The sequence below is a fragment of the Ochotona princeps genome, chromosome 7, assembly GCF_030435755.1.
Source record: "Ochotona princeps isolate mOchPri1 chromosome 7, mOchPri1.hap1, whole genome shotgun sequence".
Taxonomy (NCBI): Eukaryota; Metazoa; Chordata; class Mammalia; order Lagomorpha; family Ochotonidae; genus Ochotona; species Ochotona princeps.
In genome coordinates this window covers 34,125,598-34,141,528 of record NC_080838.1, presented here as the reverse complement: position 1 = coordinate 34,141,528, position 15,931 = coordinate 34,125,598, and the positions used below count along the sequence as shown (strand labels likewise).

Here is a 15,931-nt window from a genome sequence, read left to right as displayed (position 1 = left end):
AGTCAGACATGCAGAGAGGAGGAGAGACAGAGAGGAAGATCTTATGTCCAATGATTCACTCCCCAAGCGACCACAACGGTAGGTGCTGCGCTGAACCAAAGCCAGGAGTCAGGAACTTCCTCCAGGTCTCCCACATGGCTGCAGGGTCCCAAGGCTCTGGGCCGTCCTCGACTGCTTTCCCAGGCCACAAGCAGGGGAGCTGGATGGGAAGTGGAGCTGCCAGGATCAGAACCGGCGCCCACATGGGATCCCTGGGCGTTCAAGGCGAGGACCTCAACCACCACGCCATCACGCCGGGCCCATAGTCAAGTTTTTTTTAAATGAGATTTTAATTGAAATGTTATTGTGTATGTATGTATGTGTGTGTGCATGTACTAAGGGAAAATTGATGACAACAGCATAACATTAAGACTTTATGAACATGGTATATCTTCTTTTAGGTCTTTCTAAATTCTTTCCACTTTTTAATTTTCTAGTTTATCTCACCTAGCATATCTTCTTAATGTATTCGTAGTTACTTCACTTTTATATTACCTTTATTACTTATATGCTAATATTTATTTGTATTTTCTAGTCAGTAATAGTGAGATAAATTTTGTTACTGCTTATAATTTAAGTATAGATAATTTTTGCGTTTTGTGGACAACTATGAAAATAATTAACACCATTTCCTTATTTTCACTTTTCACAAATTCCTAAAATATAACCTTAGTATTGAGTGTGATGTCACATTTCTAAGATCTCTAGAACAATGTGGAATATAAATCATGACAACCTTTGTCTTAGTCCTGATCTTAGGGCTAAAGGGAATGCTTTCAATATTAATTACTAAGTATAATGTTTGCCGGAGGGAAGAGAAGGTGTTGGCAAATTTCCTTCATCATGATAAGGAATTAAACGTCACTTTATTTTTTGCTGAGAAGTTTTGTCAGGAATGAGTGTTAAAGTTGAAAAATTTTATGCCTCTATTAGAACATGTCAAGTTCTTTTTTAAATCTGTTACCATACTAAGTTACACTTATAGCTTTAAATATCTAACTTTTCATGAACTAAATACCACTTGATCATAACATGGTAGTTTTTTTTTAAATGCTGCCAAGTTTAGTTTAATACTTCGACTTTTGGTTTATATATTCGTAACTGAATTTCCTATGTTATATACTGTCTTCTGTAGAAATACTGTTAGACCAACCCTATAAAAATGAAAGGAAGTGTTTTCTTTTCTCTACTCCATGGACAAATTTGTGTGAGACTCTAAGTGTATTTAAATATCTGGATGAATTTGTTGTATCAGTCTTCAATGAAGGAAGTAAATCACTGGATATTAGATCACAAGCAATTTATTATAGACATTGACCTTTACAGAATTACGAGGGGAGCTGGGAAAAACAAGTACCAGAAAGAGGACCTGGAGGATCTGAGTTTCTTAATCAGCATCTCTGCCACAATGCAATACATGGAAAGGTTGGGCATTGGCAGTGAAACTTCCAAAGCCAGGCACTTTTGGCTTCTTACAGAGCATCATCAAAAGGACATCATTTGGACATCATGGCTAATGGGAAGAAGTGGAATCATATGTTTTCAAAAAATTCAATGTTCAAAGCTTTCTTTAGGTGCTAGAAGAGAGGACAGAATGCTCATTTTAGAAGGTGATATTTAGTCAAAAGGAATTTCATTCAGGTAATGTGCACATGAGACCCTGAGGAATGGGAAATATATTCAGTCTGGAAAACATGCAAATCAAACACCGTAGGTGAAAATGCTCTTTTTGTAACACTAGAATTTTAAAGAAGGGAGAATATTTCTGAAGAGATGTGGAGCTGCAAGAAATGAAGATGTCTTCTCGGGGTGACTTGTTGCTTTGTTGCATTGTCTTCAATCTGACCAGGGAGCCGGTGGGATAGCCTGGGCAAAGATTTAACACGGTGACAGTTTTTAATGGTATCTCACTTGTCAAAAATCTCAAAGGACATAGGAAATTTCTGGTTCCAACATACTGGCATATTATAAGTGCTTGCCATCTCATGTCATTTCCTCAGTGATTTTCAAAACCATAAAAGAAGAATGTACTGAAGGACAAAAACCGTAATCTAAACATTTAAAGTTTCATTTCACTCATCAGAAATAAAAGACAGGTCTTCTGATCTTTCATGTTATCAATTATCAATCAAAGCAAAACTGAATATAGGAAAATTTAAAGTAGCTGGCAAACTGATGTAACATTTGTAGACCTCAAGTCATCCTCCCCATTGCCACGACGAAATCTGCAGCACAGTTTGGATAAAGCAGTCATTTCAAAGCATGCATTTCAATTCCTTTTTATTCTGTGTTCTGATGTAATCAAAGTCCAAGTCGTTTAGGAGAAGTAAAAGATAAAAGGGACTAGTTCATGTATAAACGAAGTAATCACAAATCTCAATCCAAAGTTATTATAATAGGCAGATTGTGTTATCTATTGTAGCAATGCCCTCACTGTAAGAAAAATGATAAACTGGAACACTGTGTGAAGTTTTACTTTATGATGTTATAGTTTTGAAATAAAAAAGGTTCTAACAATAAGCCTGACAAAACCATTTGGTTCAAGTCTAATATCTCTTTTGATCACAATTGCTTTTATCAAGTAAACAATAATATATTTATGTTTTATGCTGACTTTATCTTAATAATTAAAGAAATTAACTATAATCCATGACAAAAAACAAATAAATCAGGCTATGTGTTTACAACCTCATACTAGGAAACAGGTAGAAAATTGCATACAAACACACAGTGGGAAAATTCAGTATTTTCACTGGAGAAGACATGGTGACAGTAGACAGTAATGGCAGGGAAAGCCTCTTGGGTAACATTTAGAAGTTAAATCTTTTCAAAGATTTTCAAATAGAAAAAATAAGCTGTTTAATTTTAAAGAAATTGGTTCATGGATTTATCACAATTCATTCTGCAAAGTTACTAGCATGGACCAAACTGAAGATCAGTTAAAGATTATGCTGTAACTTAAAAAGGATATTCCAATATTTCCATCTAGTTGAGCTAAATGGTCTGTCTAGATCAAAAACTTGCTTTATAACTGACCAAAACCATAGAACTGCCTGTTCTAATCCCATTCTGAGGCTACAGGAAGGAAGAAAATATCTGTATGTACTGTCAAAACAGCATAGCTTATAAAATACTATCGCACCAATTTTGGTTTTTAATGCTACCAGGTGGTTCTCCTGGTTACTTGAATTTGAATATTTGCAGTGAGATTGCCTGAAAGAAGAAACAAAAGCCTAATCATGCATCTATGTCCAGAGTTCTGAGTAAGTGATTGGTTGCAGAGGATATGAACCCAGTATCTGTAGTTTTCCTAGACAATTTGTAAGGAGCCATACTACCCACATGTGTGGTTTGTTCCTCTGGGCCTTCCTTATAATTCCAGCTTTTCACTGAATTGGTTCCACCTGGTATGATGAATCTGAGGCCCTTTGCTGCCATGATGGATTAGCAGATGAGAAAAACTGGAGCTTCTCAACTCCCACAGCAAGAGGCTGTGCCCCATGCGAGGGCAGATGCAAGCTTTGCTCCAGTAGCTGGGGGCCATTCCCCTGAGCACAGGATGGTAGAGTCAAGTAGTCTGGTTCCATGGTCACTCCAAGTATCTGGGGCTCCTTCCCTGCTGGGGTCATTTGTATTGATTCTACATTAAAAAAAAAAAAAGAATTTTCATCATTCACATCACTCACAGTGGTCAGCAAGAAAGATCTTAATAGTGGCCTGCAAAGAGAGATGGAAAATTCTCATTTCCCATTCTCAAATTACTCTAGAATAAATTTAAAAAATTTTTAATAGCTTTGGCTGGTTGAGCTGATTCAAAAAAACTTTACTGTCTGATGATATTCTTTAGCTTCCCTATACAACTCCTGTATCCCACCTGCTCCCTAAGTGATGCATGAGCTGAGCTTCAGTGTTAAATGTAATTATGGGAGCCGGTGTCATGTGACAGTGGGTTAAGCCATTGCTCGCAACACCAGCTCCCATATCCAAGAGCTGCTCCATTCCTGAACCAGTTTCCTGTTTTGCCTAGAAAGGCAGTGAAGGTAACTCAAGCACTTGGGCCCCTGTCCAATATATGGGAGACCTGGAAGGAGTTTCTGGCCCCTGGATTCAGCATGACCCATATCTGGCTGTTACGGTTATTTGGGGAATGAATCAGCAGCTGGAAGATCTCTCTGTCTCTCCTTCTCTCTGTAAATCTGCCTTTCCAATAAAAAAATTCCTTAAAAAGGAAGTAAAATACTGGCCCCAAACTAAATATGATTCTTAATTCTATTCCCCACTCTACCTCACTCTCTCGGGCACATTAGGAAGGAGTTCAAATAGAAATGAAGTAGCTGAGACTTGAACTGCTGCCCATAGAGGATGCACAGTGTCATAGTCCACAGCTTAACCCACTGTGCCAAAGTACTGGTTCCCTGTTGTATTTGATAGAGTCAATATTACAGCACCAGCACAGATTTCATTTAGGACTTCATTTAGGAAACAGCAAGAATATATATAAGCTATTTACATGTAAAAGATAACATAGTTTTATGTACATAACCATATTAATTACAGTTTTTATATTTAATCCTTAGGTATACCTTAATACTCAGACCTCTCTTACATTCCATAAAATTCTATCAAATTTATAATTTTAGACCACAAAATAATATATGTACAAGGGGGTATTTAGAGTGAATTTTTCAAAACAAGGAGCCCATGTTCTCTTTACAAAGGAGTCTAAGGAGGGACAATAATAAAAACATTGATAAATATCAGCAGGTAAAAGTGGAGTTAGTATTTCATTAGCTCCTTTGTTTGGCAGAGAAACTGTTTCTGTTGGCTCAAAGTTTCTCTGAACCATACCAAAGGTTTATGGAATTAACTGTGACCAATAATATCCTCTGGATTGTGAAATTAAGTTACAATAACTGAGACCCAATCCAAGAGATTGATCAAAATCGAACTGTTGGCAAAAATATTATGTCAAAGGTTATCTGACTCCATTTCCACCTGTAGCAAACCACATTCCAGAACAATATGAGAATCCAGGCAGATCTGATGGTCTCGAGGAATGGTTGGACCTGCTTGGCTGGACCCAGGAGTGTAGCTGAGGTCCAAAATCCCCAGAAAAACTCCCAAAACAACTTAAATTCACAGGCACCCTTCATTCTAGAACACAGAGATTTTTTTTTAAGAACAATTTACAATTGCACCAGAACCATGTTTAACAGCTACCAACAATGAACTCCCAAGTTCCAGGAATGATCCTACAGTAATACGGGAGACTGTTATAGGACAAGAGTGTTGAGTCAACCTGGAAACCTCACAAAAGACAGAAAGCTACTCCAAGGTTCTTTTTCTAAAGCTCCATGCATTCCAAAACAGTCCAGCTGCTCACACATCTTAGACATTTTCACTACTGTCTTTCTAGATAGACAAGAGTTTTCGTTGGAAGACCTCAAGGTTCCAGATAAAGATAATCACTCACCTGGCTTCAGGGAGGACATGTGGTCAACAGCTGCTTCCTGGCCATCTGGGCCAGCCACAGGCTGACTCCCCTGTCTGAAGTCTTGCTGTTCCTTTATAACCACAAACTGCAGAAAACAGAAAAGGTAGGAATATGCGGCACAGTATCTCAACATGCATTAAATTAAAGACTGTGACTTCATCATGTTCATCCTAGGGAAGTTGGAAGTTAGAAGAAAGGTCCTGTTAAATGTGTCTGTCTCTTCAGTTAATAAAAGGTTACATTTTCAGTGATGAAATTTCTGTTACATTTTTTTTGTTACGTTTTATGAAAGCCAATAGACTACCAGTATTTTCTCTAAAGAATCGATTCTGAAATCTCAACTTTGGCTCATGGATTCTTGGGGACTCCTGTTTTATTAAAAGTAACCCAAGGCTTCCTAAGTATTTTGAGCATATTTTGAGCTCACAAACAATATCACATGTATGTATATACTATCACTTCTAAGAATATGTCATATTTTAAGTAATGAGTCATTTCCATGTACCAGTAAATTCTGAATAATCAGTCATTAATAGACATTCTCAGGGCATTGATAGTACAATTATTATTTGGTAGGCAATCTGCCTAATGTTTTCTTGTGTTTGAATAGCTTGGGAACCAGAATCCTGAAAGGGAGCCCTAGAAAACAACATTGTTTCTCAGACTGATTTGTTTTTGTCATTATTCATATTGTCTCAAATTGAGCACTTGCAAAACACGCTGATGACAGTTTATTGGCTCCTACTCACTTTAGAGATATAAGGTATCAAAGCAATAAATGACAAAAGGAAAGAAAACAAGGGACTCCAGGCTCCAGGATACAGGACACAGGTTGGTGAAGTCCCTCCCTGTTAATCAGCAACCCTGCGGAAGGACTTCCCCGTGGTTTTGGCTGACTGAACTCCACTGGTTCAGAAGAATGGGCTCTGAACAGGAGGTAGCCTACAGCTCAAATGGGTGAAAGGAAAGAGGGAGAACAATATTTTGACTACATTCTATATGGGCAGATTGTATGAGAGGATGGTGAATGGATTCAGATGGAGGGAAATGTTGGTCATGGGAAGGTGAGGGCTATGAACATATTTTTCATTTTCTGATTTCCAACATTAACTTCATTACCTCCTCATTAACATTCCTTCAGCCCCTCCTCCTTAGAGGCCTCCCGGTAGCAGCACATGACTTCACCAATGCGAGACCTGTGGCTTAAGAGCTCATGCCCGTTATTTCCAGTTCCAGTTAGAATCCATCTCTACTGCAAAGTGTCCAACTCTGAGATTTCTCTGCATGAAGAACACGGGGCCGAGAACTCTGGGCTAGGACGAGGAGGGCAGCTGATGGCACTACATTTGTTTCAGCTGTCTCTTCTCCCAGTCTAGGCACTTGGTTTGTTCCTACTCATGTCAATTTCTGTTGTAGCAGCTGCTGTGGACATTTTATGATGACTATGAGTGTGACGTTCATTAGCCCCGGGGTCTTCTAACAGTTCTGGGCCAGTAAGTTGCTCATGTCAATAGCAAGTGATTTGGATTTAAAAACAAACAAGAAACACACACACCACACACACACACACACACACACAGAGTTTCTTCTTCTTTCCTGTGATGTAAGTAAGATGAATTAAAATCTACTAACCAAAGCTTGAAAGAAATACCTGCTAGACTGACAAAGGCACTCTGGGTTAATTGAAGTCCACAAATTTATGAGGCCTCAAAGAAGAGAGCCCATTCTATAGCTAAGCCCCCTATAATCACACACACATGGAATTTACAGAGACAGAAAGGAGTTTAGAAGTCATCCAATCTGGGGCCCGGCATGGTAGCCTAGCAGCTAAAGTCCTTGCCTTGCATGTACCAGGATACCATATGGGCGCTGGTTCATGTCCCAGCGACCCTGCTTCCCATCCACCTCTCTGCTTGTGGCCTAAGGACGGCCCAAAACCTTGGGACCCTGCACCTGCATGGGAGACCTGGAAGAGGTTTCTGGCTCCTGGCTTTGGATCAGTGCGTCTCTGGCCATTGCGGAGTGAACCAATGGACGAAAGATCTTTCTCTCTGTGTCTCATTTTCTCTGTATTTTCCAATAAAAATAAACAAGTGTTAAAAAAAAAAAGAGAAGTCATCCGATACAAATCCCTTGTTGTACTGAAGAGGCCACAGTGGTCTGCAGAGGTTAAAGGATTAGCTGAAGGTTAGGATTGTCCATATAGGAGAGGCAAAGGCTAGAACTCACATTTGTTGGTTTTTGATTGAATTTGAGTATAGACGTTAAGATAAGTCAACACTGAATGTCTATAAGAGGTAGGAACAGATAGTCACTTGTTAGCCAGAAGCAGAAGGCACAGGGTGGTGGGAGGTTTCTAGGAATTGGTGAAAGAATCTGGGAAGGATTCCCAAATATCTTGCGTTTGCCCATCCCTAACTCTCTAACAGCTCTTTCTTTACAGTTTCAATTCCCCATGGATCCGTTATGTATGTAGGCCTCTTCTACAACATACACCACAGAAAACACCAACACCACCCAAGAAACCAATCAAGTTACCTCTCTGACAGATTTCTGGAAATTGAAATTCCCCAAGCACTTCAAGAGAGCTTAACTTGTCCCAAGTCTGCCCCCTAGCGTACTGAAGGGTGATCTATGGAAGCATTTTGACCTCTGCCCGCTGCAGTTTTGGGGACAATATCTAGGTTCCCTAATAAAATACAGAAAGCCCAGTTAAATCTGAGTTTGAATTTAAGCTGAAATTTTATTCTAAACACAAATTAAGCATGCATAAGTATGAATGTGAATTTATTTGCTGCACCTAGCAATTTTATTACTTAAAGCTTAAGCACTAAAAAACATTTGTGAGAAAAGCCAACCATGGATTGAGAAAAGCCCATGGATTCTCTATTCATGTATTCAACCAACTATGTACATAAAATGTAATTAGGCTACTAATGGTTATGTTTGTGCTGAACAAGTATAGATGTCAGTATTCCATAGGGAACAAGCATAACAACTATTTTCCTATCACTGACATTATATGAAGTATTTTACATAAATTACAGATCGGGATGGGCATAGGTAATATGCAGAGCTATGCTATTTTAAGTAATGGATTTGGCTGTTCAAGGACGTTGGTATGTATGGGTGAAGTGGTTCTCAAACTGATCCCCCTCAGATACCAAGGAAGGACTGTATTAAAAAAGTTAGAAGCATTATATTGTTATTGTTGTTGTTTTAAGACATTAACCCGGAGCCAGTACCATGTATATGAGGTTAATCTTCCACCTACAAGTGCCAGCATGTTACTTGGGCACCTGTTCTTGTCCTGGCTGCTCCACTCCCAATCCAGAGCTCCCACTGTATGGCCTGGAAAAGCGGTAAGAATGGTCCAAGGCCTTGGGTCCCTATTCCTATTAGCAGACTGGGAAAAAGCTCCTGGCTCCCAGTCTCAGACCAGCTCAGCTCCAGCCATTGCAGCCATTTGGGGAGTGAACCAGCAGGTTCAAGACTTCTCTCAGTGTCTCTCCTTTTCCCTCTGTAAAAATCTGTCCTTAAGACAAACAGACATTCACTGCAAGGGATGGTCTAAGAATAAGAGCTGGGAAGGACATATTATAAAATACACAATAATCTAAGTGTTTGGAAGAAGCTAGGTAACAGGGAAAGTTTCATCAAGTTTTTATGCCATTAAATTATGGTTCTACTTTTACTTGTCCAATACGCTTAAGGACACGGTTCACCTACCTTCCCGCCTAGGGCCTCCCCAGTCATATGGTGCCAGCATTGATATCAGATGGAAGCTCTAATAGGTTCCACTCACTCTTACTCAGTTATGAATGGGAAAAAAACGGACTCAGGTTAACAGCAAGCCACTTCCTTGTTTCAGCTAGTTTGTATGAATTACCCAAGGCTGAGGGCAAGAAGACATCCCAGTCCCGGTAGGCCTGTTACTGCTCCCATTTCCGCTCGACTCTTCATAAGGGTTCTTTGGATGTTTTAATTGCTTCTTCTGAGTCCTGCAATAAGCCAAAGTTTGAGACAGACTCAACATGCAACAAAGTACTCCCCACTCAGAAACGATCAGGACCGACTGTCTTGCTAACTGCCGTCTATCCTCAGTGAAAACGTAATCAAGCCCATCACTGAAACTTTGCAGAGGTAGTCAGCTACACTGACAGGAATTGTTAGGTAAGATACCACAGACTGGCACTGGCACCATGCTGCAGTGCGTCAAACCACTGCCTGTGACACTGCCATCCCGTATCGCAGTTTCTATTCAAGTTCTGAATGCTCTGCTTCCAATTCTGCTTCCTACAAACATACATGGGCAAACAGAGGAAGATGGCCCACGCACACGGTCCCGTGCCACAGAGTGCAGCTTTAGCCTGGCCCAGCCCTGGCAGTTACAGCCATCTGGGGAAGTGAACCAGCAAAGCAAGATTTATTTCTCTCCATGTCTCTCTGCCTTTCGAATAACTAAATTGTCTTTAAGGAAAAAAGACACCAGAGATTCATGCAGAACTCTGATTCCATTTTAGCCACAAGAAAAAGAATGTGTTCCGCAGAGCTTTCTTTTTGAAGAAATTATCCTAGCCACAGTCAATTTTCAGCAAATGGAAGTAGCAGGGTGACGATGTTAATACCAGTACATGGTGCCTACAGTCATCTTTCAGCAGAAATGGCCTTTGAACCGTAAGACAAAAATCCAGCAATGCACCATTCTTCTTCAAACCAGACCTCTGAAAAATGTTCAACATCAAATTTAAAAAGCAGATTAAAACTTTAAAAAAAGATTTGATGTATGTGCAATTAATATTTACATATCATTGCATGTTTAACATATTAGATTAATAAATGTAATTATCACATATCAATAATGTGGTAATAATTATACACACATAAACTTAAATCTCTTGCTTCTCTGCTTCTCCACAGTATTTCCAAGCACCTTCCTTTCCTTTGGCATTCTCCATTACAGTCTCTTTTTTCCACATCCTTTTTGCAAACTTCTAAGATATTGAACATCAGGCTAAAAAGTGTAAGTGTTAATGATGAACCACTGAATTGCGACTTTAAGTTTCTGCCTGAGAATACCGTCTCTCGTGAGGTGGCAAAAAAGGAATTTGAAGCATATGACTCATTTAAGGAAGATTCCAGTTCGTACAAAATCGTGATAATGACAACAGATGACATTTGTTACACCAGATCTACATTAAACCCTTGCTTAGATTAACTCAATTCATCTCGGTACTGTTCTCATCCCTCTTTGAATAAAAAGTGAAATTAATGAATAAAGGGGTTAGGAAGTATGTCTGATGTCATTTGACACTGACTAGGATTTGAACCTGTACACCCTAGGATATAGCAGGATTTGAGACAAGTGTATCTTGGCTGACCTGTTGGATTTTCCGCGATACAGGACTGCTGCCACTCCCATGGCTGTGTAACACCTGTAACCTGGCTGTGTTTCTAGTGCAGGTAGGAGGCATTTGGATATTTGCAGAGAAGTTGGACAAATAAGTTAAGTGGCTTTTAGCTTCTTCAGCATGGGATGATGATATTGAACTGGATAATTCTATAAAGTTCCCTTCATCCCAAAAATATTACGTCTCAGATTTTGTACAACACAACTGTAACAGTAAGTAAAATGCTTTTCTTTTCTTTTTTTTTTTTTTAAAGATTTATTCATTTTATTACAGCCAGATATATACAGAGGAGAGACAGAGAGGAAGATCTTCCCTCCGATGATTCACTCCCCAAGTGAGCCCCAACGGCCGGTGCGCGCCGATCCGAAGCCGGGAACCTGGAACCTCTTCCGGGTCTCCCACGCGGGTGCAGTGTCCCAATGCATTGGGCCGTCCTCAACTGCTTTCCCAGGCCACAAGCAGGGAGCTGGATGGGAAGTGGAGCTGCCGGGATTAGAACCGGCGCCCATATGGGATCCCGGGGCTTTCAAGGCGAGGACTTTAGCCGCTAGGCCACGCCGCCGGGCCCGTAAAATGCTTTTCAATAATGGTAACAGTAGAGAATACTGCCCCACTTCTTAAAACATGGAAAATGGGGCTCCCTGCAATAACATAGTGGCTAAATCATTGCCTTACACACCCAGGATCCCATATGAGCGCCAATTCGTATCCTGACTGCTCCACTTCCCTTCTAGCTCCCTATTTGTGGCCTGGGAAAGCAGTCAAGGATGGCCCAAAGCCTTGGAACCCTGCACCTGTGTGGGAGACACAGAAGAGGCTCCTGGCTCCTGGTTTTTGACCTCCGATGTGCACAGCTCCAGGCATTGCAGTCAGTTGAGTGAATCAGCAGACAGAAGACCTCTCTCTGTCTCTTCTTCTCTCTGTAAATCTGCCTTTCTAATAAAAATAAATACATCTGGGCCTGGCACGATAGCATAGCGGTTAAGGTCCTTGCCTTGAACGCATCAGCATCCCATATGGGCGCTGGTTCTAATTCCGGCAGCCCCGCTTCCCATCAGCTCCCTGCTTGTATCCTGGGAAAGCAGTTGAGGACAGCCCAAAGCCTTAGGACCCTGAACCCTTGTGGGAGACCTGGGAGAAGCTCCTGGCTCCTGGCTTCAGATTGACTCAGCACCAGCTGTTGTGGTCACTTGGGGAGTGAACCATCAAACAGAAGCCAATTTGAAGCCAGGAGTCAGGAGCTTCTCCCATTCTCCTACGCGGATGCAGGGTCCCAAGGCTTTGGGCCATCCTTGACTGCTTTCCCAGGCCACAAGAAGGGAGCTGGATGGGAAGTGGGGCCGCTGAGATATGAACTGGTTCCTATAGAAACCTTTAATCTCTCTGGTCCACTTTCTAAATGTCCATAATAGCTGGGGCTGTACTAGGAAAAGCCAGGGGCTGAGAACTCAACCCAGGTCTTCCATGTAAATGGCAGAGATCCAAATCCTGCAGCTTCGCAGGGTCTGTGTTGGCAGGAAGCTGCCACTGGGATTCAGAGCCAGGACTCCAGCCCAGGCACAGGCATCTGAAGCCCTTGGCCAAATGGCTGCCTCTATTTATGTTTCGAAAGGTAGCGAGGACACCCAAGTTCACCTCCAGGAGGCAGGGGCTCCCCTGGACCAAAGGAAGGAAAGGGTCACCTGTAGGAATGAGCCCCCCAGAGGCCCAGGAGGAGCAGCAGGATCAGCACCACCACGCAGACTATCGCCACAGTGAGGTCCCGCTGCCGAGCTCTGCCGGTGTGGCGCAGCTCCCACCACCTGAGGTCTCGGTGCTGACAGCGCTCCCCGACATAGCCAACCACACAGCTGTGACAACACACAAAGAGCCGTCATCAGAGACTGCAGCGCCATAGTTTCCACCCAGGCATCTCTCCACCCTTGCGTATTCACTCAGTGCTATGGAAGCCTGGGGGGAGAAACAGCCATCAGGGGTCAGGTGAAAACACCACAACTCACAAGTCTATGCAGCATGATCTTCCCCGTTGCCTTGGAGAGAAAGGGAGGGAGGGGGATAATATTTGCATAGTGCCTCCGCAAGGCTTCACAGGGAGTTGATTAAAGATCAATTTCTGTTAGGCTGAAATCTGGAGGAGTCACCTTTTAAGGCCAAAGCCAAGAGACTGTGTCCTCAGGGCCCAGGAAGTTCGGGAAGCAAATGTTTGCAATAAGCAGAGGTGAGCAGAAGGAAGAATCTGAGGCAGAGACCCTCCCTGGGAACCAGGCGGTCCAAGACGAATGTGCCAGCACAGGAAGAACAACCCAGCCTGTGAAAGAATATTTCTCCTTTCTATCACCACTGACCCAAAGACAAGACGCTTCCATGTTGACACAGAGATTCTCCAGTTTTCTTCAAGGTGGGGAAGAACTCTTTGGAGCAAAAAAGAACTTTCCCACATAGCCGCCGGGCTGTCCAACAAATGAAATTGTTGCTTGAATTGTCCGAGACAATGTACTAGGAATCCTTTGCAGTCAATGAAACAATACTGCCATCTACTGGACATGTTCGTACCCAGAAATTGTCAGGACATTGGTTAACAAGCGGTCTTCTGTTCTTTGCAAGAGCACTAATAGAAGGACCTGGTTAACACTTTGCCATGCTCACTTACTAGGGATTCCCTCTCCTTGAAACAGCTATCTATGTATGCAGGTCCCCTGCCTGTTCCAAAAGGACTTGAAGGAATTAGTCCAGAGAACAGATAAGAGCTCCTGTGGCAGAAGACGCAGCATGCAGAAAGCATAGGAAAGCTTCTGAAGGCCTGGGCCCTGTTCCCGGTTCTATAATGAGCTCGCCATGGGGCTTTAGGAGGCAGGAGGAAAAGAAATGAACACTTTGTATGTCTGACGCTGTGGTAGGCATGTTACCTCAATGTCATGCTCCGTTTTCACAGACGAGAAAACTGAAGCTTGAGGAATTAGTTTGCACAAGGTTGAACAACTAATGACAGGTTTGATTCAGGCCTTGCACCAAGACAGAGCCACTGGTTGCTTCACTCTCTTCCACGAATTCTGGGATCTGCTTCAAATGACTCTTCGACATCCAAGCCCATGTTCTTCCTACTACACTTGGCTCGTTCCCAAAAGAATGTGCAGGGCTATTCACCTCTGAAAAGCTATTCTTCTAGAACTGACCACATGAGAGATGGTAGGGCCTGAGTGTAGAACCTATGGGACCATCATGCTGTCTCAGACTTTCCTGGGCACACTCTTCACTCTAGCTCTCTTTGGTTAGGCCACTCCCATCGATGCCTAGCATCCGCTTTTAAGCTGCTATATATTAATGGACCACATACTCCTCTGATGCTCTCAGAGATGTGGGGAGCTTGTGGACTCGGTCAGTCACGTGTCCATGAGTTCTCCAGAGCCACGTTAGCCTGCAGGAGCAGAGCTTCTCTGAGCTTTTATTATGGGGTGGGACAGAAACTCCAAGTTCTTTGGGTCATAAAGACTCCCTAGCCAAATATGTTCCATTTCCCTCGGTCAAATAAGTTACATAAAGGCAAGTAAGTCTTGTCAATGAGTTGCAGTGAACCGAAGGCTGGAGTATCAGGCATTTCTTGGACTGTGCTGAACACACAACAAGGGCTAAGGAATCTTGATTTAAACACCTGCCCAGAAAGTGGTTGGACCAAAAGCTAAAGCAGAAGGCACAGGGACCTCCCGTGAGCTCAAGAGGCTTAAAGCTGCCTGAAAATTGGCACAGCAGGAGACTTCTGAGGACCATAGTGGGCACGGAGCCTTCCAGTTCCCACTCCTTCCACCTCTCAGGGAGTCTGGGCTCCCACGAATTTCAGGGGAATGTCCACTGTCTCCAGGTAAGAAAGAGCCAGCCCACTAGAACGTGCTGTGCAGAATGGTGCCTACAAAGCGCTTCTTGTAAAAGCTGCACTGATAAGCACACCCTAGAGATTTGCTGATTGGGAATTAATAAGGCATAAGGTGAGGTTATCAGGGTACGGCGGGGGGAGGGAAGAGTTGAATATTTGCTTAAACAATACTGTTAATTGAATGCACAAGTCAAAAAGCTATGATTCAGATTATGGTGAATTTTGATGTCATTTTAAACATTGCTTTCCATTAAAGGCCCTTGGAGTTCAATGTAACCTCCAGTTTAATTATCATTTTGCAGCAATTTGTGTTTAAATCATTATCAGGCACATACAATATTTCCATCAGGAGTGACTGGCAAAAAGAAAAACATTGAGCTAAAGAGCTCATCAATCGTCAAGGGAATTATGAGGCCCACATGAAAAGACTGCACGAAATACAATAAACAATGCCCCATCTCCCACACTACCCTCTGTATGTTATGATTTTGGAATAGCAAGTTACAGCATTATAGAGGAAAACAATTTATGACCTGATAAACCAGAATATTTCTTTTTGTAATTTTATTATCTGTGATAATAAGAAAAAACGAACAGATTTTAAAAACCTGGCTCTTAATGTTAAAACTAAAGAAACTAAAGAGAATTAAAGCATTCGTTTTATCATTCATTAGAGAATTACAGCCTGTAAATATGAACACGAAAGCAGAATTCCATTAGAAGAAAGCCCTTTTTGCTAACACTTTAGAGCCTTTCCCCGACTTGTGTCCCACTCACATGGTTTCCAAAGCAAGACCATACACTCAGAGAATATAGCTTATTCTAACCATTTAGACTATAATTCCACTCATTATCACTGATGAAATTTTAAAAAATCCTCTCTGCTTTAACATCTGTTTGTGAGGATCAGAATATTCCATGACACCTCCCCCAAAACACACACACACACACACACACAGGCACACAGAGAATTATTAAGGAATCAGGACTCTAACTGTGGGAGACCCACTTTTTTCACTACCAGCGGCTTTGAGATATGAAATTAATCTAGGGAAAAATTTGATGCCTATCAAGATACTGTCAGCTTGGGTTTTGTTAAAGTCTCCATGGAAAGGTCTT

At 41.9% G+C, this 15,931-nt stretch overlaps 1 protein-coding gene across 3 annotated transcripts in view; it reads right to left on the bottom strand.

Moving 5' to 3' along the window:
- Nucleotides 1–2,415: 2,415 nt before the first annotated feature.
- Nucleotides 2,416–15,931, bottom strand: part of EGF (epidermal growth factor) — a 70,069-nt gene continuing 56,553 nt past the window's right edge. For all 3 annotated transcript variants that reach the window (XM_058666926.1, XM_058666927.1, XM_058666928.1), the window contains 4 exons: nt 12,627–12,794; nt 9,423–9,534; nt 5,513–5,618; nt 2,416–3,679 (listed from right to left, as the gene is read on the bottom strand). In XM_058666926.1, coding sequence (XP_058522909.1) covers nt 3,426–3,679; nt 5,513–5,618; nt 9,423–9,534; nt 12,627–12,794 — 640 coding nt within the window. In that variant the 3' untranslated portion in view covers nt 2,416–3,425. The remainder of the gene's footprint in view (nt 3,680–5,512; nt 5,619–9,422; nt 9,535–12,626; nt 12,795–15,931) is intronic.